This window comes from Camellia sinensis, chromosome 2 (genome assembly GCF_055761805.1).
Source record: "Camellia sinensis isolate YWXY chromosome 2, ASM5576180v1, whole genome shotgun sequence".
NCBI classification, from domain to species: domain Eukaryota; kingdom Viridiplantae; phylum Streptophyta; class Magnoliopsida; order Ericales; family Theaceae; genus Camellia; species Camellia sinensis.
This window is the reverse complement of record NC_138962.1, coordinates 55,795,717-55,817,980: the sequence shown is the minus strand read 5'-3', so window position 1 is coordinate 55,817,980 and position 22,264 is coordinate 55,795,717. Positions and strand designations below refer to the sequence as shown.

General features: G+C 33.2%; 3 protein-coding genes across 3 annotated transcripts in view; 1 reads left to right on the top strand and 2 right to left on the bottom strand.

Moving 5' to 3' along the window:
* Positions 1–1,694: 1,694 nt before the first annotated feature.
* Positions 1,695–4,180, bottom strand: LOC145813754 (BRASSINOSTEROID INSENSITIVE 1-associated receptor kinase 1-like). Its single transcript, XM_082909685.1, has 4 exons — positions 4,145–4,180; positions 2,635–2,996; positions 2,497–2,503; positions 1,695–1,886 (listed from the first exon to the last, which is right to left on the bottom strand). Exons 1-4 carry the CDS (start codon positions 4,178–4,180, stop codon positions 1,695–1,697), a joined length of 597 nt encoding a protein of 198 aa, XP_082765811.1.
* A 192-nt stretch (positions 4,181–4,372) lies between these two features.
* LOC145813753 (uncharacterized) lies at positions 4,373–5,457 on the top strand. The gene is made up of 2 exons (XM_082909677.1): positions 4,373–4,671; positions 5,274–5,457. The coding sequence occupies exons 1-2, from the start codon at positions 4,373–4,375 to the stop codon at positions 5,455–5,457; spliced, it is 483 nt and encodes a 160-aa protein (XP_082765803.1).
* Positions 5,458–8,420: 2,963 nt separating this feature from the next.
* The window catches only part of LOC114258790 (BRASSINOSTEROID INSENSITIVE 1-associated receptor kinase 1), a 40,862-nt gene continuing 27,018 nt past the window's right edge, over positions 8,421–22,264 (bottom strand). The window contains 5 exon segments of the mRNA XM_082914460.1: positions 8,421–8,846; position 9,546; positions 9,594–9,988; position 16,136; positions 21,827–22,167. Coding sequence (XP_082770586.1) covers positions 8,512–8,846; position 9,546; positions 9,594–9,988; position 16,136; positions 21,827–22,167 — 1,073 coding nt within the window. The 3' untranslated portion in view covers positions 8,421–8,511.

Below are 22,264 nucleotides of genomic sequence, written 5' to 3'. Positions count from 1 at the left end.
GGAATCGGAAGGGGAAGTCGTCGCCGGAGCTCACCGGAGGGGAACTGGTTGGAGCTGACTTTGACGCTGAAGGTAGATAAGGAAATTTTCTTTCACTTACCCGGGAAAATTCTGAGAGAATGCCGGAGAGAGAGATAGGGAAAGAATATAATGGTCCGTAAGGAAGGGGGTTAGAGAGAGAGAGTCGATTGTGGCGGGGTTTTAGTCAAAGCCTCTCTCTCTCTCTTTCACATTCCCTCACGCACTGTCTCTCTCAATCTCTGTTCTCTACTCTTCTCTTCTCTTGACTGGTATTTTCCTAGTAAAAGTTTGTAGTAATAGTTTTCTTTATTTTTATTTCTTGAATTTTTTTTTTAAAATTTCAGAAACGTCCTACATACTGGGGGGAAGAAAGCCAGAGCTTAACCAAAGCCGTTGTCCCAAAAAGTCACAATTTTAAAAACAACGCTGCTGTAGACCTCTGATTAGAGGTGCAGCCGTACAGCTCTAGTGAGCTGTCAAGCAATAAAAAATAAAAATAAAAATAATGAAGTAAAAGACAAAAGAAGGGAAAGAAAAAGACAAATTAGAGCTCCATTAGTGGTCTTTTTTTAGAGGTCTGAATCATTTTTCTTTTAAAAATTTCAAAGTACAAGAATTGTAAATCATAAAAATTTGAAAGTATGGAATTCTTAAAATATAATTCAATGAATGTGACTGTTTCAGAAGAAATAAATGAGTTAGTAAAAAGAATAGGCATTATCACATTTTGATAGAATAGTCATTTAAATTATTTTCACTTAAATAAAGCGTACCAAAATAATAAAAAAAATGAAAATGCAAATTCAAAATGAGCGTTTCATTTCAGCCCATTCTATCATAGCAAACGTGCTCAAAACAATTTGGGTATAGAGAACCATGTATCAACTATATTGTTAAAAAATTTAGACACAAGGTAGATGAAGTGTGTTATTTCGTCAACATGAGAGAGAGAGAGATATGAAATGTCCTTTTTGCAACAATGGCTACATCTTTTATGTGCATATCCATTTTTTTAAAAATCTATTTTCTGGGTATTGACCCCTCTTTTCTTCAAAGATCGTTCCATAGGTAGATTCCGTTGCAAAGCGATTTTTTTATCTCATTCGTATTCTTAGATTCAGCAAACATGAGATGTGTCCCACATTTGAAGAAGTATATCGAATTTTAGAGATATCCCTTTGTTTTCAATCTTCCAAGCTTTATTCAGAGATCCCAAACGCTTAACAAAGCTATAATTAGTAATCACAAATGCTCAAGTGTTATAATTTGCTTTCAGACTAAAAACAAAATGTATTTATTGGTGTATAAAATATATACTAATTGGACGCATTACATAGCCTCTCCAACCATATTTTTGCTTATACTTAAAAATTCATAATCATCCTCATATAAATTGAGTTATATATATATATATATATATAAAGCTAAAGAGAAAAAATTGTATACACAAATGGTATATCTCACATTTGAATAAAGAGTACGACTCCAAGAGACTTCTCTGTATGCCGAAAACAAAATCCATTTAAAAGATCATCTAGGACAGAACAATTCTTCTGGAGGGAGGTTGGAGTGGAGTCAGGAAGGTTGTTGACTTGGGCAATGATTCAATCGTTATTTTGGTGGTGGATATTGACAAAATCTTGTCGGAACATCTCCTCCTTCTACCACTCTTCCTACCTTTCCGCCAACCCATCGCCTTCAAGCATTCTGACAACTTCCAACATCTTGCGACGTTCCATTAGGGAGCTCGGCATGCAATGCAAAGCCATCTGGATAAGTTGCTCCACCTCATCTTCAACATAGTTTCCTTGTATATCTGTATCAACTAATGTTTCCACCTTCCTGTCTTTTAGAATTCCTTTCACCTACATTTTTTGGGTATTTTGAATCACAGATGCAGGTTATGAAATGATCTCATTAATAAGGAAGAGCACCGTCTACCAACTACTTTCCAAGTTAGAGAAAGCGGCATAATAGTAATAGAAAAGATCACAAAATCGGACATTTGAAAACTAATAATAATAATGAAACGGAGAGATAAAGGTGGCTTATGATTTTCAATTTTGATTCAAAATTTCCTTTTCTTTGTCCAAATTGAAATGTGTGAAAACTTCAATCCTAAAATTTCAATATAGAATTTGTGGTGTCCAAGGTAAAGACTGAGCCTCATATAGTATTATGGTGTATTTTTCTTTTCAAGGTTCAATACTATAAATTAAAAGATGAATAAATTCTCATTTTCCTAGCATTTGAAAACATGATGGTCATTTAAGATTGTGATACTGTAAAAATTAGCAAATCACAATAATGACAAATTTTTTCAATGTAACTGTTGAGTGGACTTTACTTTAAAATGCATTGAGCGAGACATTTATTTATTTTATTTTATTTGAATACCATCATGAACATTACTCGACTCATTTTGAATTATATAAGCACCAGAATAACAATTCTGTTTATGTGCTTCTGACAAACCTTATAGCTAGCAAATTGGAAGCAGATTTTTTACAGAAGGGCTTTTAAGATGAACTCAAAGAATGGTATGAGAATAGCCAACTCAAGTACCCTAGTTACGTAATGAAAACAGATCGTATAAGGAAAATAAATGCTTACCAATCAAGCAACATAACGTCGTCGTCACTGGCAAGTCGAGCAAGATCAAAAGCCCTATATCCAATGATGAGCTCCAGAAGCATGACTCCATACCCAAAAACATCAGTTTTCTCTAACGACTTTCCAGTGGAGAGGTACACAGGAGCAATATGCCCAATTATACCACGTACAGCTGTGGTAACATGTGTATCCTTGTAATCCATAAGTTTCGCTAACCCAAAGTCTCCAACAACTGCTTCGAATTCCTCATCCAACAATATATTTGCTGCTTTGACATCACGGTGAATTATCTTTGGGTTGCAATGATCGTGCAAATATACAAGGCCTCTTGCGGATCCCAATGCAATTCGCTTCCTTTTGGTCTAATCAAGTGGGGGTTATGAATCAGATCACTCTACAACAATGAAGCAATGAGATCATGGACACATTGTTGAGATTAAGCAAGGTTGGGAATATTGATTTTAAAATTTTTCAACATTTGCTCAAAAACTTTGGGTCAACTACAATTTTTTAACTGTCAGCACTTAAAAGTACAGTATATGTGAAGAAATCTGAAAAAAATAAAAATAAAAACAATTCACTAAAGACAAAAAAAAATATGAAAATGTGATTCCCCCCTCCTCCTCCCAGTTTATTTTACCTTTAGTGTTTTTTCATCTTCATATTTTTGTCTTTTTATTTTATTTTATTTTTAAACTTTTTAGATGCATCAAAAAAGTATTTAAAAAAAAAAACTAAAATATGCTCACTTCTATTAAAAAAATAAAATAACATAACAAACCCTTAAGATATTTATTTTACAGTGCATTTATCAAGGACAGCTAGTTATGTTTTACAGTGTAACTAACCCTTAAAATAAAATTTTCTACCATTTTTTAAAAATTGAGTTTTTTTATTTTTCGTATTTTTTGTATTTAGTGAATTTTTTTAAATAGTTTAAGCTAATTTTGTACTTTTTAGATACACTTAATGAAAATACAATTAAAAAGTATAATATTTGTATAAAAAAAACTTTAAAATTTTCACTAAATACCAAAAATACCAAAAAAAATGAAAATTTGAGAATGTTTTTGTATTTGTTGATTTTTTAAAATGATGTTAAGCAACTTCGCTGGTCTCAAGCTCAAGTAATGGCAGAGGGTTGTGTGTTAAGGTAGCCGACAGTCAACACGTAAAAAAGTCACTTGGATCCTTTATGACATGAAGCCTAATACTTTGAATCGATTAAATACTAGGTCGTTCCCCTTAAGTGACACGTTGCACCTGCCTTCGGGTGTTTTGAAAAGTGAGCAAAGGGCGCCGCATTGACACCTGGGTGGGGTGAAAAATGGACAAAGGTTTCTGCGTTTTTCTGGACGAGCGCGGATAAAGAAGCTAGTCCAAGATTTTAGGTTTAGGGTAGCCGTATGGAATATAAAAACTTTAACTAGTAAGACTATAGAATTGGTAGATATCATGATTAGGAGACGAGTTAGTATAGGTTTAGGGTAGCCACATGGAATATAGAAACCTTAATCGGTAAAACTATAGAATTGGTAGATGTCATGATTAGGAGACGAGTTAGTATAGCTTGCGTACAAGAAACAAAGTGGATTGGTGAAAAAGCTCGGGAAATAGAGGATACTAGTTTTAAGCTATATTATAGTGGCAATGATAGACACAGGAATGGTTAGGAATAATAGTTGTCAAGAGTCTTGTAGAAAATGTAGTTGCGGTCATCAGAAAATATGATAGGATTATGTTAGTTAAACTAGTTATTGGAGATAATATAGTAAACGTTATTAGTGCATATGCCCTCCAAATAGGATTAGATGATCAAACTAAGAGAGTTTTTTGGAACCAAATGGATGAGGTATTACAGGAGATACCCGTAAAAGAGAACCTAGTTATAGGTGGTGATTTCAATGGCCATGTAGGAGTAGATAAACTAGGGTATGAGAGGGTACATGGTGGGTATGGTTTTGGTCATAGAAATAAGGCTGGAGAGAATATTTTAGATTTTGTATTGGCTTCTGATCTAGTGGTGGTCAATACTATGTATAAGAAGAGATAAGAGCATTTGATAACCTTTAAGAGTTAATCAATTAAGAGCCAAATAGATTACTTTCTAGAAAGAAAATAGGACCGTCTAAAATGGGGCGGCTGTAAGGTGATTCCTAGAGAGAGCTTGACGTCTCAACATAGGATTTTGGTACTAGATTTATGCTTTAAAGGGCAATACCAAAACTCGAAAAAATAGTGGGCATCGCAGGACTAGATAGTGTGACCTAAAAGGGGATAAACTAGACATATTTAATAATAGAATGGATAAATAAGGTACTTGGGACTTGGAAGATGATACTAACACTATGTGAAACTCGATGGCCAATTGCATAAGGAGAATCTCAAGGGAAGTTCTTGGAGAGTCGAAAGGAAAGGGACCCAACTTTAGGAAAACTTGATGGTGGAGGGAGGAGGTCCAAATGGTAATAAAGATAAAAAAAAATAAAAAAAAAAAGAGAGAGAGAGAGAGAGAGCTTTAAAAAGTGGCAGAATGATAGAACTAAGGAAAACCTTAAGCGCTATAGATTGGCCAATAAAGAGGTCAAAAAGGTAGTGAGAGAGACTAAGTTGAAAACTTATGCTGACCTATACACTAGATTAGATAGTAAGGATGGAGAGAAGAGGATATACAAACTTGCTAAGATAAGAGAGAGGAAAACAGGATATTTTAATCAGATTAAGTGCATCAATGGTGAGGACTTTAAGGTGTTGGTGAAGGATGAAGAAATTAAGAAGAGGTGGAAGAACTATTTTGAGAAGTTGGTAAATGAGGAACATTGAGGTATGTTAAAAGGGGAAGAATTAGGCAGTAATAAGGAAAACCAGGACTACAGGTTCTATCGTAGGATTAGGGACTTCGAAGTGAAGTTTGCACTTAAGAAGATGAAATTGAATAAAGCTTTAGGACCCAATGATATACCGATTAAAGCGTAGAAATGTTTGGGTAAGAAGAGGATTGTTTGGTTGACTAGGTTATTTAGCAAGATTTTGTTGACAAGAAAATTGCCAGAGGAGTGGAGAAAGAATATTTTAGTGCCAATATATAAGAATAAAGGAGATGTCCAAAATCGTAACAACTACAGAGGAATCAAGTTAATGTGTCACACAATGAAAGTGTGGGAGAGAGTAATGGAACGTCAATTGCAAGATATAACAGAGGTGTCAGAGAATCAATTTGGGTTTATGCTTGGTAGGTCAACAATGGAAGCAATCTATCTTTTGAGGAGAGTAATAGAAAAATATACAGAGAGAAAGAAAAAAAAAAGAAAAAAAGAAGAAGATAATTATATGATTTTTATCAATCTTGAGAAAGCATATGATAGAGTATCCCGGGATATAATCTGGTGGGTGTTAGAGAAGAAAGTGGTGGCAAAAGGTTACATTAATGTGATTAGGGAGAGACGAGTGAATTTCCAATTTATGTATGGTTACATCAAGGATCAACCTTAAGTCCTTATATTTTTGCTTTAGTTATAGATGAGTTGACGTGCAATATTCAAGAGGATATTCCATTGTATGTGTTTTTTGCAGATGATATCGTGTTAGTGGATGAGACTAGAGAAGGAGTTAATACTAAGTTAGAGATTTTGGAGAAAAACACTTGAATCTAAAGGATTTAGGATAAGCAGAACTAAGACAGAGTATATGGAGTGTAATTTTAGTAATAGTCACAATGAAGCAGAGGAGAAGTGAAGATTGAGGACAAAGAACTACGTAAGAGTGAACATTTTCGGTATTTAGCATCAATTATCACAATGATTGGGGAGATTGGTGCGACTGTGGTCTACAGAATTAAGGCGGGGTGACTTAAGTGGAGAGTACTGTGCGATAAAGGAGTACCTATTAGACTAAAAGAGAAGTTCTATAGAACAGCTATTAGACCAGCGATGTTGTATGGAATGAAATGTTAGGCAAATAAGAAACAACATGTAGAGAAGATGAGTATTGCTGAGATGAGGATGCTAAGATGGATGTGTGGCAAGATTAGAAAAAACAGAGTTAGAAATGAATATATTCGAGAATGGGTTGGAGTAGTACCGATAGAAGATAAGTTGAGAGAGAATAGATTGAGACGGTTTGGTCATATACAATGGAGACCAACAGAGGTAGTAGTGAAAAAATGCGATACAATGACGGCAGATGGTTGTGTTAGGGGAAAGGGTAGACCTAGATTGATGTGGACTAGTTAAGTAAATAGATATAAGAATCTCCTTAATTTGACTAACGAAATAGCCATGGATAGAGTCGAGTGGAAAAAAAAGATTCATGTAGTCGACCCCATTTAATGAGACTTAAAGCTTGGTTTGGTATGGTTTGGTTTGATTTGGTTTTACAAATATTTTACTTTTTAAGTACATCTAGATTAGGTGCATCTAAAAAATTAATTAATTAATTATTAAAAAATTCACTAAAAATAAAAAAAAATACGAAAAATAAAAACCTTAATTTTCAAAAAATTAAAATTCAGATAATTGAAACCAAATAGGGTGTCACAAAACCGTTTTTGAAAAATCAAACTAAACATACTAAAGCAGTGTCTAAACAAACTAAACTAAAGCAATGTCTCTCTCAATCTTCGTTCTCTACGCTACTCCTTGATTGGTATTTTCCTATTAAAAATTTCTAGTAATAGTTTTATTTTTATTTCTTGAATTTTTTTTTTAAAAAAAAACATTTCAGAAACGAACTTCCTTACATTCTATTGGGGGGAAGAAAGTTAGAGCTTAACTAAAGCCTTGTCCCAGAGATGTCAATGAATGCGACTGTTTCAGAAGAAATAAATGAGTTGGTGTAAGGATTAGGCATTATCACATTTTGTTAGAATAGTCATTTAAATTATTTTCACTTAAATAAGATATACCAAAACAAGAGAAAGAAAATGCAAAGTTAAAATGAGCATTTCATTTCAACCTATTCTATCATAACAAATGTGCTCAAAAGAATTTAGGTATAGAGAACCCCATGTCAACTATACTGTTAAAAAATGTAGGCATAAGATGGATGAAGTGTGTTATTTCGTCAACATGAGAGAGAGGGGAGGGAGAGATGAAATGCCCTTTTTGCAACAATGGCTACGGCCTTGTTTGGTGGAGCTTTTTTTAAGTTAAAAGCTGATAATCAGAAAGCAGAAACTAAAAGCACTCCTACCCCAGCTTTCAAATAATCAGCTTTTTTCAATTTATTTAAGCTACTTCTGTCTAATAAGCTATAGGTAGAAGCTGCACCGAACAGTCTGACACAGACTCCCAAATCAAAATAAGCAATAATTACCCCCCAAAAGCTGTAACAAACAGTGTTTACATCTTCTATGTGGATATTCAATTTTTTAATTTTTTTTTTTTTTGGTATTGACCGCTCTTCTTCAAAAATCGTTCCATTGGTAAATTCGGTTAAGCCTCGGCAGAGCATTTTTTTATCTCATTCATATTCTTAGATTCGGCAAACATGAGATGTGTCCCACACTTGAAGAAGTACATCGAATTTTAGAGATGTCCCTTTGCTTTCAATCTTCCAAGCTATATTCAGAGATCCCAAATGCTTAACAAAGTTATAATCAGTAATCACAAATGCTCAAGTGTTATAATTTGCTTTCAGACTAAAAAAAAAATGTATTTATTGGTGTATAAAATATATACTAATTGGACACATAACATAGCCTTTCCAATCATGTTTTTTCTTATACCTAAAAATTCATAATCATCGTCATATAAACCGAGCTAAAAAAAAAACTAAAGAGGAGAAATCATATACACAGATCGTATATATCACATTTGAATAAAGAGTGGGACTCCAAGAGACTTCTCTATATGCCGAAAACAAAATCCATTTAAAAGATCATTTGGGACCGGACAATTCTTCTGGAGGGAGGTTGGGAGTGGCGTCGGGAAGGTTGTTGACTTGGGCAATGATCCAATCGTTATTTTGGTGGTGGATATTGACGAACTCTTGCCGAAACATCTCTTCCTTCTGCCACTCTTCCTACCTCTCTACCAACCCATCACCTTCGAGCATTCTGACAACTTCCGACATCTTGGGACGTTCCATTGGGGAGCTCAGCGTGCAGAGCAGAGCCACCTGGATAAGTTGCTCCTCCTCATCTTCAACATAGTTTCCCTGCATATCTGCATCGACTAGTGTTTCCACCTTCTTGTCTTTCAGAAGTCCTTTCACTTGAATTGTTTGGGTATTTTGAATCACAAATGTCATATGATAGGTTATGAAATGATCTCATTAATAAGGAAGAGCACTGTCTATCAACTACTTTCCAAATTAGAGAAAGTGGCATAATAGTAATAGAAAATATCACAAAATCGAACATTTGAAAACTGATAATAAAAATGAAACGGACAGACAAAGGTGGCTTATGATTTTCAATTTTGATTCAAAATTTCCTTTTCTTTGTCCAAATTGAAATGTTTGAAAACTTCAATCCTAAAATTTCAATATAGAATTTATGGTGTCCAAGGTAAAGACTGAGCCTCATATAGTATTATGGTGTATTTTTCGTTTCAAGGTTCAATACTATAAATTAAAAGATGACTAAATTCTAAGTTTCCTAGCATTTGAAAACATGATGGTCATTTAAGATTGTGATACTGTAAAAATTAGCAAATCACGATAATGACAAATTTCTTCAATGTAATTGTTGAGTGGACTTTAGTTTAAATGCATTGAGCGAGACATTATTTTTTTTTGAATACCATCATGAACATTACTCGACTCATTTTGAATTATATAAGCAACATAATAATAATTCCATTCATGTGCTTCTGACAAACCTTATAGCCAGCAAATTAAAAGCAGATTTTTTACAGAAGGGCTTTTAAGATGAACTCAAAGAATGGTATGAAAATAGCCAACTCAAGTACCCTAGATACGTAATGAAAACAGATCATATGAGAGAAATAAATGCTTACCCAATCAAGCAACATAACGTCGTCGTCATTGGCAAGTCAAGCAAGATCAAAAGCCCTTTGTCCAGTGATGAGCTCCAGAAGCATGATTCCATACCCAAAAACATTAGTTTTCTCTGAAGACTTTCCAGTGGAGAGGTACTCGGGAGCAATATGCCCAATTCTACCACATACAGCAGTGGTAATATTTGTATCCTTGTAATCCATAAGTTTCGCTAACCCAAAGTCTCCAACAGCTACTTCATATTCCTCATTCAACAATATATTTGCAGCTTTGACATCAAAATGAATTATCTTTGGGTCGCAATGGTCGTGCAAATATGCAAGGCCTCTTGCGGATCCCAATGCAATTCACTTCCTTTTGGGCCAATCAAGTGGAGGTTGTGAATCAAGTTGCTCTACAACAAGGAATTTTTGGTGAAACCTCCTTTTTGGGCCTTTTTACTAGGGTAAAGGATAACCCAATCAATTTTCTTTCAAAAAGCCCCTCAGTAGGAAATGCCTACCATAATAAAGGCGTTTTATAATTTCTATTTTTTTTTATCACAATATTGCCCTTATATGTATAGTATCATACGTTTGAAAATTTTGAAATTTGAGCTAAAGATCTCGCAGCCGATGAAGACGATCTCCAAATCGATCATACTTCACAAAATCGATGAAGACGATCTCCAAATCTGAAGATCTCGCAGCCGAACATCTCTCACTTGTTCAACAATAGACGATCTCGTAGCTGAACATCTCTCACTTGGTGGCCGATGATCAACACTCTCAATTAAACGAGAGTTTCATTGAGATTTGTGATTGTTGATCGAGTTATAGAGGTTTTTCTTCTCAATTAGGTATGTTGATTTGTTAATTAATTTTTTTTTGTTTTTGTTTGTTTTTTTTTTTTTTGTTTTTGATTTATTTTTGTTGTGTTTGATTTGATTTCGTCTGACAGAATCAGAGTAAAATTTTACTCTAGTTCTATTTCTGTGTCTTTTGTTTCAGAGAATGAGAGTAAAATTTTACTCTGGTTCGATTGCTCTATCTTTTGTTTCAGAGAATGAGAGTGAAATTTTATTCTGATTCTATTGCTCTGTTTATAATGAGAGTAAAATTTTACTCTGGTGTTAGAATGACAGTAAAATTTTGATTATTGAGAATATAGGGGAGATATGTTCTTTTAGCTTATGCGTTTTAGTTATCAATTTTTAACTAGCAAAAAAGTTGCACCAAACAAGTTCATTGTCTGCAAAAATTTTACTTTTGTGCGGAGTAACATTTTACTTGTATATTCAGAGTCTAACATTTTACTCGTTTTTCAGAATAAAATTTTACTTTTATACAGAGTAAAATTTTACTTTTAAATTCAGGGCATAACATTTTACTCTTAGATTTAGAGTAAAATTTTCAGAGTAAAATTTTACTTTTAGATTTCTTTTGTAACATTTTACTCCTATATCAGAGTAAAATTTTACTTTTATGCAGAGTAAAATTTTACTTTTAGATTCATGTTTCTAGTTGTGTTGGTAACACACTGTATGAGTTGTCAATCTTTGGCAAACTAAATAGTAAAAATTAACTCTAAAATATAGTACAATGTTACACTAAACCATAGTAAAATTTTATCAATTCAAGCTAAACACGAATTGTAGTGATAGTAAAATTTTACTTTGATAGTGATAGTAAAATTATACTTTGATAGTGACAGTAAAATTTTACTGTTAATTGATTGCAGATTTGTAAAATGGTTCCACCTCTTATGTTGTTTGCAAGTATGGTGATCGTACCATTGTGTTCAAGGTTGTGTCAAATTGCACGTTGAAGGATTTAACTAATTTCTTAAGTTGTAAATTGAAGAAGTTTGACAATAGTGGTTGCATACTGTTATCGTACTGTTTGCCTGGACATTCGCAATGCATGATTGATGATGATTTTGATTTTCAGAATATGTTGTCGCCTGTTTATCCCCTTGGTGTTGACCGGGTTGATGTGACTATTACTGAAATGGGCATTTCAAATGAAAAACATAGAGTTGGAGAATCAGGGGACGCTACTGGATCCAACATTACTGATGATGAAATTGATTTACTCCCTATGTTTTGTCAACATGAAGAAAGGACTTTGTTGTCTTGTGGATGGGTGAATGGAATTACTCATGTAGGTCAAAGATTTATTGGAGGTGCAAAGGATTTCCGAACTGCATTATGTAGATATGCCATTGAGATAGGATTTGAGTTTGTGTATGTGAAGAATGAGAAGTGTCGGGTCATTGCTGTGTGTTCAATGCAGGAGTCGAAAGCTTGTTTATGGCGAGTACATGCATCTCTAGAAAGTGCTAATAATTTTTTCTACATTAGGACTCTACATGATGAGCATACTTGTGGAGCTGCAGCTCGTACTTCTAAAAACTCAAGGATGAGTTCAAATTTGGTTGCAAGTTTGATTGTTAATGAAGTTCGTGGGAATCCCCAAACTCGTCAAATTGATGTTGTGCGCCAATTTACAGATCAATACGGGCTCACCATTACATACAATTACACTTGGTTGGGAGTTGAGAAAGCTAGGACTACTACTTTTGGAGATTTCTCTATGTCTTATGATGAGATTCGATGGTATATGGATATTGTGATGAGCACAAATCCTAGTCGCTATTTGCGTCTTAACTATAACCATCAATGTGGACAGTTCAAGAGGTTTTTTGTTGCATTTAATGCTTCTATTCAAGGGTTTAGGCATTGTCGTCCTCTATTGTTTATTGATGGAACTTTTCTGAAGGGGAAATATAAGGGCACCTTGTTAACAACTACAACGAAGGATGGGGATCAAGGTAGATATTACTATAGTTTATTCAAAAGTAACAAGTTACTTATTCTCAGATTAACATGTTACTGTTATTCAGAGTAAAAATCTACTATATTTGTCCTTTTCGTTTAATATACTTACTAATTGTAAAATGTTATTTTTCAGGTTTTTTCCCTCTTGCAATGGCAATTGTCGATACGGAGACTACAGACAGTTGGGAATGGTTTTTTACGCATTTGTCGAATATATTGTTGAATGAAAGACCAATTACCTTCATATCTAATCGGAAAGATGGACTTTTAGAGGCTTTACCCAAGGTTTTACCTACTGCATACCACTATTTTTGTCTCCAACACTTGAAGGCCAATTTGAGGGATATGTTCCCTGGTCCAAGTTTCAGCAATACTTTCAGGAGTAGAATAGTTTTTTTGTTTTCTTCATGTGCTGACGCTCTGACAGTCGGATGTTTTAATTAGTGCTTGAAAGAATTACAAGATGAGGGAAAAGGGATCGTTTGTGGGTTTCTATCCAATTTGCCCTATGACAAGTGGACTAATGCATATTTTAAAGGACAAAAATACAATGAAATGCACTCGAATGTGGCAGAGTCTTTCAATTCATGGATCCGTCAAGCTCGCCATTTGCCCACTACAAAGATGATTGATTCAATTAGGTTGAAGATCATGGATTTGATGTCGAGAAGGAGAGAACAAGCTAAGAAATGGAATACTTCTCTTTTTCCGGAGATGGATTCAACATTAGTAAATGCTCTTAAAAGTGGAAGAACTTGGTTGGTTAGTCGGTCAAGTGATCATGTTTTTGAGGTTCAATCTCGGCCATCGGTTAGCATTGACCTCTTGAATAGAACTTGCTCATGTTACCAATGGCAATTGAATGGATTTCTTTGTGTTCACGCGGCGACCGCTATCCAAAAGAGCGGAGGTGATTTGTATGCACATGTGGAACCATTTTATTACACTAGCAAGTTCAAAGATTGCTATGCTGAGTCCATTTATCCAATACCCACTGTTGAGAAACCTCTTGTAGCTATGAATGATTTTGTTGTCCTTCCTCCAATTTGCAAGAAGCCACCTGGTAGGCCAAGGAAGAATAGGATCCCATCTAGGGGTGAGAAGATAAGACGAGTACAGTGTGGTAGATGCGAGAAGTACGGTCAAAATAGGAAGACTTTCAAGGAGGCATTGTCGTGAAAGACATTATTGATTTTGTAATAGAAGTATGAAAATAATGCAGTTCTTCTGCAATAAGTAGTCTATAGCAATAATAGTATAGTCTTTTAGACTAGATTTGTAAGGAGACATTGCAATAAAAGACATTTTTACTATGTTCTTGAATGGTTGTCTGTTCTAGTTTCTGATTTGTTTGTGGTTGAATGGTTGTCTATGGGTGTGATGAGCTTGTGGTTTCACAGTAAAATTTTACTATGTTTAGAGTAAAATGTAACTTTTAGATTAAAATTTTCAGAGTAAAATTTTACTTTAGTGCAGAGTAACATTTTACTTTTAGATTTAGAGTCCAAACTTTACTTTTGTACAGAGTAAAATTTTACATTTATACAGAGTACAATTTTACTTATTCATGCTGTAACATTTTGTTCTTAGATTCAAAGTGTAACATTTTATTATTATTTCAAAGTAAAATTTTACTTTAATGTAGAGTAAAATTTTACTTTTAGATTCTTCGGGTAACATTTTACTCTTATTTCAGAGTAAAATTTTACTTTTATGCAGAGTAAAATTTTACTTTTAGATTCAGAGTGTAACAATTTACTCATCTTTCAGAATATAAAGTAAAATTTTACTTTTATGCAGAGTAAAATTTTACTTCATTTCAGAGTAAAATTTTATTTTATTTCAGAAAATATGTTAGTCCCCTTAGAAAAACATTTCCAACTTTCACCAAAATTTACCACAACACACAAACTCCCCTGATGATCATCATGCAATCTTTGTGCAAAAAAAAAAATCTAACAACACAACTACATATATCATCAACATTCATTTCCAGTCAAAACAACATCCATAGCAATATTCATTCCACTTACATTCCCAGTCAAAACAAAATTCATAGCAACATTCATTCCAACATTCATAGTAACATTCAGTCAAAAAAAACTTAAGCCTCTACCTGTATCATTGTATTCTATCCATAACAACATTCATTCCCACTCAAAACAATATCCTACTATAAGAATGTATTAATCACCAAACCACAGTAAAATTTACTAGAACAATAGACATAGCATGTACTATCTAATACTCTTTTAGTATTCTTTCACTTACAATTACTTTTTCACCGTTCTTTCATTTACAAAAATCGAAATTACATACATCATTCACAGTAGTTCCCCAGAACTTGTCCACATTGTCATCCTTGAGGTCTTAGCTCTTGTTCGTTTTTTTTTGGAGGTTGAAGTGTTCCTCAGTCCATGCTTTTGGATAATCATTCAAAAATTGATGCATTATTGACGCTCGAAAATTGTTAATTTCATCATCTTCCATAGAATTTGCAATAGGCTCATCTCTTATGATTTGCCGCATGATGTAACATAGCAATAATTCCACAATCAACACTGTTAATAAAAATCAATATCTTGTTAGATTTAGTCAAATTTGAAAACTGCCAATTCAAACATGTAATAGTAGCGTGAAATACTTACGATGTTGGGCGTTGTTGTGGGCTATCTTTCACCGAAACCAAGTTTGCAAACTTTCTTTTACCTTTCTTCGTTTTGTTGGCCAACTTGCTACCCACATATGTTATCTAACATCATTGTATAATTGTTTGGTCACGATTAAATTCAAGAATAAAACATAACAAAAAATTAATATGATGCAAAGCACTTACAATCTTTTTTGCATCCTTAAGGTAAGGATCTTCTCTGTTGTCTCTTGGCCTTAAAGAATTGTAATGTTTCCACTCATCAAGTTCAGTGTCAAATACAAGAAGTGTCCAGTGGTAGGGTTTTTCTTCCTTTTTGTTCCCATTGGAATTCATGCAAAAATGAAGGTTTCTATATCCACTCAAATCTTGTTCAAGGACTTTATCAATTAAATGATTTCTCAGCTCCCCATAATCCCATTTCACTAAAGACTGCATTTAATCATATAAGAGTGTCATGTCTCAAGTTGTGCTGGTGACACACTGTATGAGTTGTCAATCTTTGGCAAACCAAATAGTAAAAATTAACTCCAAAATACAGTACAATGTTACACTAAAACCACAGTAAAAATTTATCAATTCAAACTAAATACAAATTGATGGCTTACCTAACAAAGGCTTGAGAAAAAGAATGATTTATTCTTTTCTAGCTTCTTTGCTTGTTGCTCAATCTCAAGCATTTCTACGAAGCTGCCAATGACCTACAAAAACAAAAATCAATTAAATATATGTTAATAAAATGAACTATTTTTAGTTATTGAAGTGAACACTAGTCATTGAAACTTGTATGGCCACTTACATTATTTGTAGTATCACCATCTCTCAGAATTGTATCCACATCATGCAATGTAACATATACTCCATTTCCTGTGCCGGACCATATGATCGCATTAGTCATAAGGTAAAAAAAAATGTTGATTAACACGTTGCAGTTTGATAACAGTAAAAATCTGTTGTTTGATAAAATTAAAATGGTCTTACTCTGTGGTTTCCAAATTGTAAGTCTTGTTCAGTAGACACTTATCATTCTCATCAAGCAATTTGCATATTGCAGCCTTATCTGGAAACAAAACCCTTTCAGCTGGCTTTGGTTGGCTTAGAGGCAAGTTGTCAACACAAATCACTTCTTTTGATGTCACTTCAATTGCTTGTTTTGTGGTCTTTTTTTTTCTTTGCCTCTCTTGGCTCACATTCAAAATTAGACATCTCTTTTTTCTTCCTCGCCTTGATTTTGATTTTCTTGACCATGGATGTTTGCAATGGCTCTAAGACTATTGGTGTTTCTTTCAATGTAGTTTGAATCCCAAAGTTATGCTCTTGTTCTACTTCTTTAGCATGTGGCATTTCTTTAGAAACACAACGTTGGGTCACTGCATGAACTGCATTTTCTTCAATATGTTCAACCAACTGTTTATTTTCAGATTCGAGTACTTCAATCTCTTTTCTCAGTTTCTCCATTTCTTTCTCTGTGTTGCTCATCTTTTCCATCATTTCTTTTGTTTTTGCCTCTTGATCCTCTTTTATTTTTTGCATTGTTTCCCTCGTTTTCTTCAGTTCTTCAACCACCGCCATATTCTCACTTTTCAGCCTCTTGTTTTCCTTTTGAAGATCAATGAAGTGCTTCAAAGGTTGATCATCTCCTAAAGCTTCAGCTATATGATCTTCATCTTCTTCAGTCTCCAAATTTTCCTCCATGTGCAATGCATCTTCTTCAGTCTCCAAATTTTCCTCTATGTCCAATGCATCTTCTTCATCATCATTGCAAATGAGTTCCATTTCTTCTCTGGAAATGGGCTTCAGTTCATTGTGATTTACCTGCATTGGAAAAATAAAAAAAGAAAAGAAGCCAACAATTAAGCAAACTTTAACCACTGGAGTAAAAGTTTATTCTGATTGTAAGTAAACTTTTACTCTGATTTAAAGTAAACTTTTACTCTGTTCAAGAGTAAGTAAAGGTTTACTCTGACAGTAAGTAAAAGTTTACTCTGATTTAAAGTAAACTTTTACTCTGATTTAAAGTAAACTTTTACTCTGTTCAAGAGTAAGTAAAATTTTACTCTAACTGTAAGTAAAATTTTACTCTGATTTAAAGTAAACTTTTACTCTATTCAAGAGTAAGTAAAATTTTACTCTGACTGTAAGTAAAAGTTTACTCTGATTTAAAGTAAACTTTTACTCTAATTTAAAATAAACTTTTACTCTGTTCAAGAGTAAGTAAAATTTTACTCTGACTGTAAGTAAAAGTTTACTCTGATTTAAAGTAAAAGTTTACTCTGATTTAAAGTAAACTTTTACTCTGATTTAAAATAAACTTTTACTCTGTTCAAGAGTAAGTAAAATTTTATTCTGATTGTAAGTAAACTTTTACTCTGATTTAAAGTATACTTTTACTCTGTTCAAGAGTAAGTAAAATTTTACTCTGTTTCAAAGTAAAAGTTTACTTTGATTGTAAGTAAACTTTTACTCTGTTCAAGAGTAAGTAAAATTTTACTATGTTTCAAAGTAAAATTTTACTCTGACTGTAAGTAAACTTTACTCTGTTCAAGAGTAAGATTTTATTATGTAAGTATAATTTTAAGCAAAGTGAACCAGTAAGGCTGAGTTTGGAAAGATGATACCTCTTCGGGCTTTAGTGTTTGCAATGACCTCTTCATTAGCTTTTTTCTCAACGTTGATTAGTCTCATCGAAGGAGCCTTGGACACAAATTTTTTCCTTGAGGTTGAATGAGGGTAGTATGCTCACATAACCAGTACTATAAAATAAAAAATCAAAATTAGTTAATTCTCTAAAGATAGATTGCATAATATTTCAAGTAGTTCAATTTACTTACCAAAAGAAGAAGTACACATCCAGTGACATTTTCAGGACTTCCAAATGAAGAATGGATTGAAGTAGTCAACGTGGATGCAATTGCAGTCGACCATGCATATGAATTCATCATTTCCAAATCTTCTGCAAGGGCAACAAAAGCCCATCCAACTGTTAGACCAGTTGTTGGTAATAGCAAAGTCGCCACAACAAATAGACACATTATTCGTGCAACATCCTCAACATCAACTCTCGCTGTGACTTCCAATGCATCTCCTAATGCCTCTTGCAAACTCTTTACAGATATTCTTGACATATTACGAAACCTTCTCTGCACAAAAGGTGATTCTTGTTTCTTCCCATATGACACATCTACTTTTTTCGTTCCCGATTTTATCCCAAAAATCAAATTAACGTCACTGTCCCCTATGTCACATGTTTTCCCCCCAAGCTTAAATCCCTTTGCATGAAAGTTATAAGATTTGATCACATCCATGACATTATCATCAACTTTCTTGAACTTCTTTAACACCACATCATCATTCTTCCAAAAACATTTAAACAACATCCCAAAAGGTGTTCTCTCAAGGGCAGTAATGTGTCTTTTAGTGAACCTTGTGTCTCGCATTAAGTTTATCAATGAAACAATATTTGACCTATATTGTTTCATATAGTTCTCCCTCTCCTGTACTCCATGTACAATATTCAACTTCGAAGAACTTTCTTTACTACTTTTGCTCTTTTTTTTAGGGACATTTTTCTTTTGTATAACCGTTAGTGGAACTTCAAAATCATCATCATCATCATCACCACATTTTCTTCTTGTAACAACCATTTTAAAACACTAAAAAGTTTCCCTATATCAACAGTGTAACATTTTACTTTAAACAACAATGTGACAAAACAAATAAGCACTAAACAAAATGCACAAGCATTGTAATGAGATAGTAAAATTATACTCTGTTTGCCAGTAAAACTTTACTTTTATTGAAAGTAAAATTTTACTCTGATTGGAAGTAAAATTTTACTCTAATTGGAAGTAAAATTTTACTCTGAAAAATTCATGAAGCAAGTGAATTTGAAAGCATTGAAATTGCAGGACCAAAAAACTACAAAAATCAAAGCGTAATGAGCAAACGCTAGAGTTAAAGTAAAATTTTACTCTGTAATAAGTAAAATTCTACTCTCATTATAAACAAGTGAATTTGAAAGCATTGAAATGGCAGGACCAAAACACTACAGAAATCAAAGCGTAATGAGCAAAGGCTAGAGTTAAAGTAAAATTTTACTCTGTAATAAGTAAAATTGTACTCTCATTATAAGTAAAATTTTACTCTGGTTGGAAGTAAAATCTTACTCTGAAAAATTCATGAAGCAAGTCAATTTCAAAGCATTGAAATTGCAGGACCAAAACACTACAGAAATCAAAGCGTAATGAGCAAAGGCTAGAGTTAAAGTAAAATTTTACTCTGTAATAAGTAAAATTGTACTCTCATTATAAGTAAAATTTTACTCTGGTTGGAAGTAAAATTTTACTCTGAAAAATTCATGAAGCAAGTCAATTTCAAAGCATTGAAATTGCAGGACCAAAACACTACAGAAATCAAAGCGTAATGAGCAAAGGCTAGAGTTAAAGTAAAATTTTACTCTCATTATAAGCAAGTGAATTTGAAAGTATTGAAATGGCAGGACCAAAACACTACAGAAATCAAAGCGTAATGAGCAAAGGCTAGAGTTAAAGTAAAATTTTTCTCTGTAATAAGCAAAATTTTACTTTGGTTGGAAGTAAAATTTTACTTTGAAAAATTCATGAAGCAAGTCAATTTCAAAGCATTGAAATTGCAGGACCAAAACACTACGGAAATCAATGCGTAATGAGCAAAGGCTAGAGTTAAAGTAAAATTTTACTCTGTAATCCGAAATACCTAAATTAGTTTTCAAAATTTTTAAACCTTAACATTCTCACATGATTTAGTAATTTAAAGTATTTTAAGATAGTGATAAAAATTTTAAAACAAATGATCCTTAGTGCAACCAAAAATCTCAAATTCTACTCACCCAACGTAATCTCATACACCACTCCCAAAATGAAAACAAACCCAGAAAGACTTCATAATATCGAAAAACTAGCAAAAAGAGGAAAAAATCACCTGTAAAATGTGTGTCCAAGAGAAAGAGTAAAGCGTAATGCCGAGTTTGATTCGAGCGCAGGCGACGAACCTGTAAGGTTGCTAGGGTTTCAATTGACGAAACTGTAACGAAGTAGCTCCAGAAAGTGAGAGTAATGAGACTTAGAGAAGGGTTTAAGAGAGACAGAAAAGCGTAATGTCGAGTTCAATTCGAGCGCAAGCAATGAACCTGTAACGTTGCTAGGGTTTCAATCGACAAAACTGTAACGAAGTAGCTCCAGAGAGCGAGAGTAATGAGACTCAGAGAAGGGTTTCAATCGTTGCTAGGGTTTTCGAATGATGATATTCAGAGGAGAGGAGGGTTTGCAATCGATGAAACAGAGGGAGGGGAGAGAAACGGTGCAATTGTTTCATATTTCCCCACTTATATGGATGGGCATTTCAGTCAATTCATGCTATTTTTTTTAATTGAGGGGCTTTTGGGGCCATTGTTTTCATCCGCGGGCTTCACACAAAATAGGCCCCATGGAAGGGGCTTTTCACCAAAAATCCCCTACAACAATGAAAAAATGAGATCATGCAAACATTGTAGAGATTAAGCAGGGTTGGAAATATTGATTTTAAAATTTTTCAACATTTGCTCAAAAACTTTGGATTAACTATAATTTTTTAACTGTCAGCACCTAAAAGTAAAGTATATGTGAAGAAATCTAAAAAAATAAAAATAAAAATAAAAACAATTCACTAAAGACAAAAAAAAATATGAAAATTAAACTTTATTTTTAATTCCCAGTTTTCTTTTGCCTCTAGTGTTTTTTCCGCTTCTTATTTTAGTCTCCCTCTTTTCTTTTATTTTTAAACTTTTCAGATGCATCAAAAAAGTATTTAAAAAAAACTAAAATATGAAAATTTTCTTCCATTTTCTAAAAATTGCGCTTTTTATTTTTCGCACTTTTTGTTTTTAGTGATTTTTTTTAATATTTTAAGCAAATTTTGTACTTTTTAGATACACTTAATGTAAATACAATTAAAAAGTTTAATATTTCTAAAAAAAAATCTTTAAAAAATTCATTAAATACCAAAAAAAAAAAAATTCAGTACATTTTTGTATTCTTATGTGTTTATTGATTTTTTTAAAAATATTATTTTACAAATATTTTACTTTTTAGGTACATCTACATTAGGTGCATCTAAAAAGTAAAATAAATAAAATAAAATATTAAAAAAATTCCCTAAAAACAAAAAAAAAATGCAAAAAATAAAAATCTCAATTTTCAGAAAATTAAATTCAGAAAATTGAAACCAAATAGGGTGTCAAAACCATTTTTGAAAAATCAAACTAAACAAACCTTTTCTCTTGGTATCAAATTGGGAATTGGAATAGAAATAAAGCATATTGTATCAAATCTACTAAAAGTTCTAATGAATATAATACTTGACAAGTGATTAAAAAAGGGAAGCATATGAAGATGCAAGCAAGTAGTGAGCATTTCCAATGCACTAGCCATATAATGCTTGTTAGGTAAAATGCCTAGTATGACTCAATTTTTTCAACTCCAATGCACTAGGCATGTAATTAGGCATTTTAGCTCAACTCACATTCACTAGCTACATGTAGCTAGCTTTCAAGGCTAGGCAAAATGGATTTAATCATTAGGGTTATTTCCCTCCATTTTTATTGCTGATGTGGCATTTTATAAAATTAATAGTATTTGGATGAATAGCTAAAATAAAGAGCATGGTTGGAGCAGAAACATGAAACAGTTGATAGGCAAAATAAAATGTATACTTTATAGTAATGTTTAGATAGGTAAAATGCCTATTACCATTAAGCATGAGGCAACACTTCCATTAGACATAAAGGGATAAACAAGAAATCATTCTGTCGGTGTCGTGCAAAAGCCACGCAAACGCAGTAAATTTCGATGGACGGCCATGCTGATCATTTCCATTTCTGTTTGAAACTGCAGCTCCCCACCCTGAGTGCGTTCCTCTTTTAGTCTTTTTACTGCCACTAGAGAGCCATTGGCCAATCGTCCTTTGTATACCTTACCAAACCCACCTCTTCCTAGAATATTTATTTTGCTAAAACTATTAGTTGCAACTTGTAGTTCATGCAGAGAAAACCTTTTGAGCTATCCTAGATGAACTTTTGGATCCTCTTCAGCTGCAAAGAGAAAGGGGAAATGCATTATACAACACCGTAACAATCAATTTAAGCCTTGTTCATAAAAAATATAAATAAAAATCAATTTAAGGCATTT

What these genes read in the sequence shown, in the direction of transcription:
- LOC145813754 (XM_082909685.1), bottom strand. Translation starts at nt 4,180, where the DNA reads ATGACATCTACCAATTCTATAGTTTTACCGATTAAG. An exon ending in CTATAGTTTTACCGATTAAG is followed by an intron (nt 2,997 to 4,144) that starts GTTTCTATATTC and finishes CCACTTGATTAG; the next exon opens with ACCAAAAGGAAGCGAATTGC.
- LOC145813753 (XM_082909677.1), top strand. Translation starts at nt 4,373, where the DNA reads ATGTTAGTTAAACTAGTTATTGGAGATAATATAGTAAACGTTATTAGT. An exon ending in CTAGTGGTGGTCAATACTAT is followed by an intron (nt 4,672 to 5,273) that starts GTATAAGAAGAG and finishes CCTATACACTAG; the next exon opens with ATTAGATAGTAAGGATGGAG.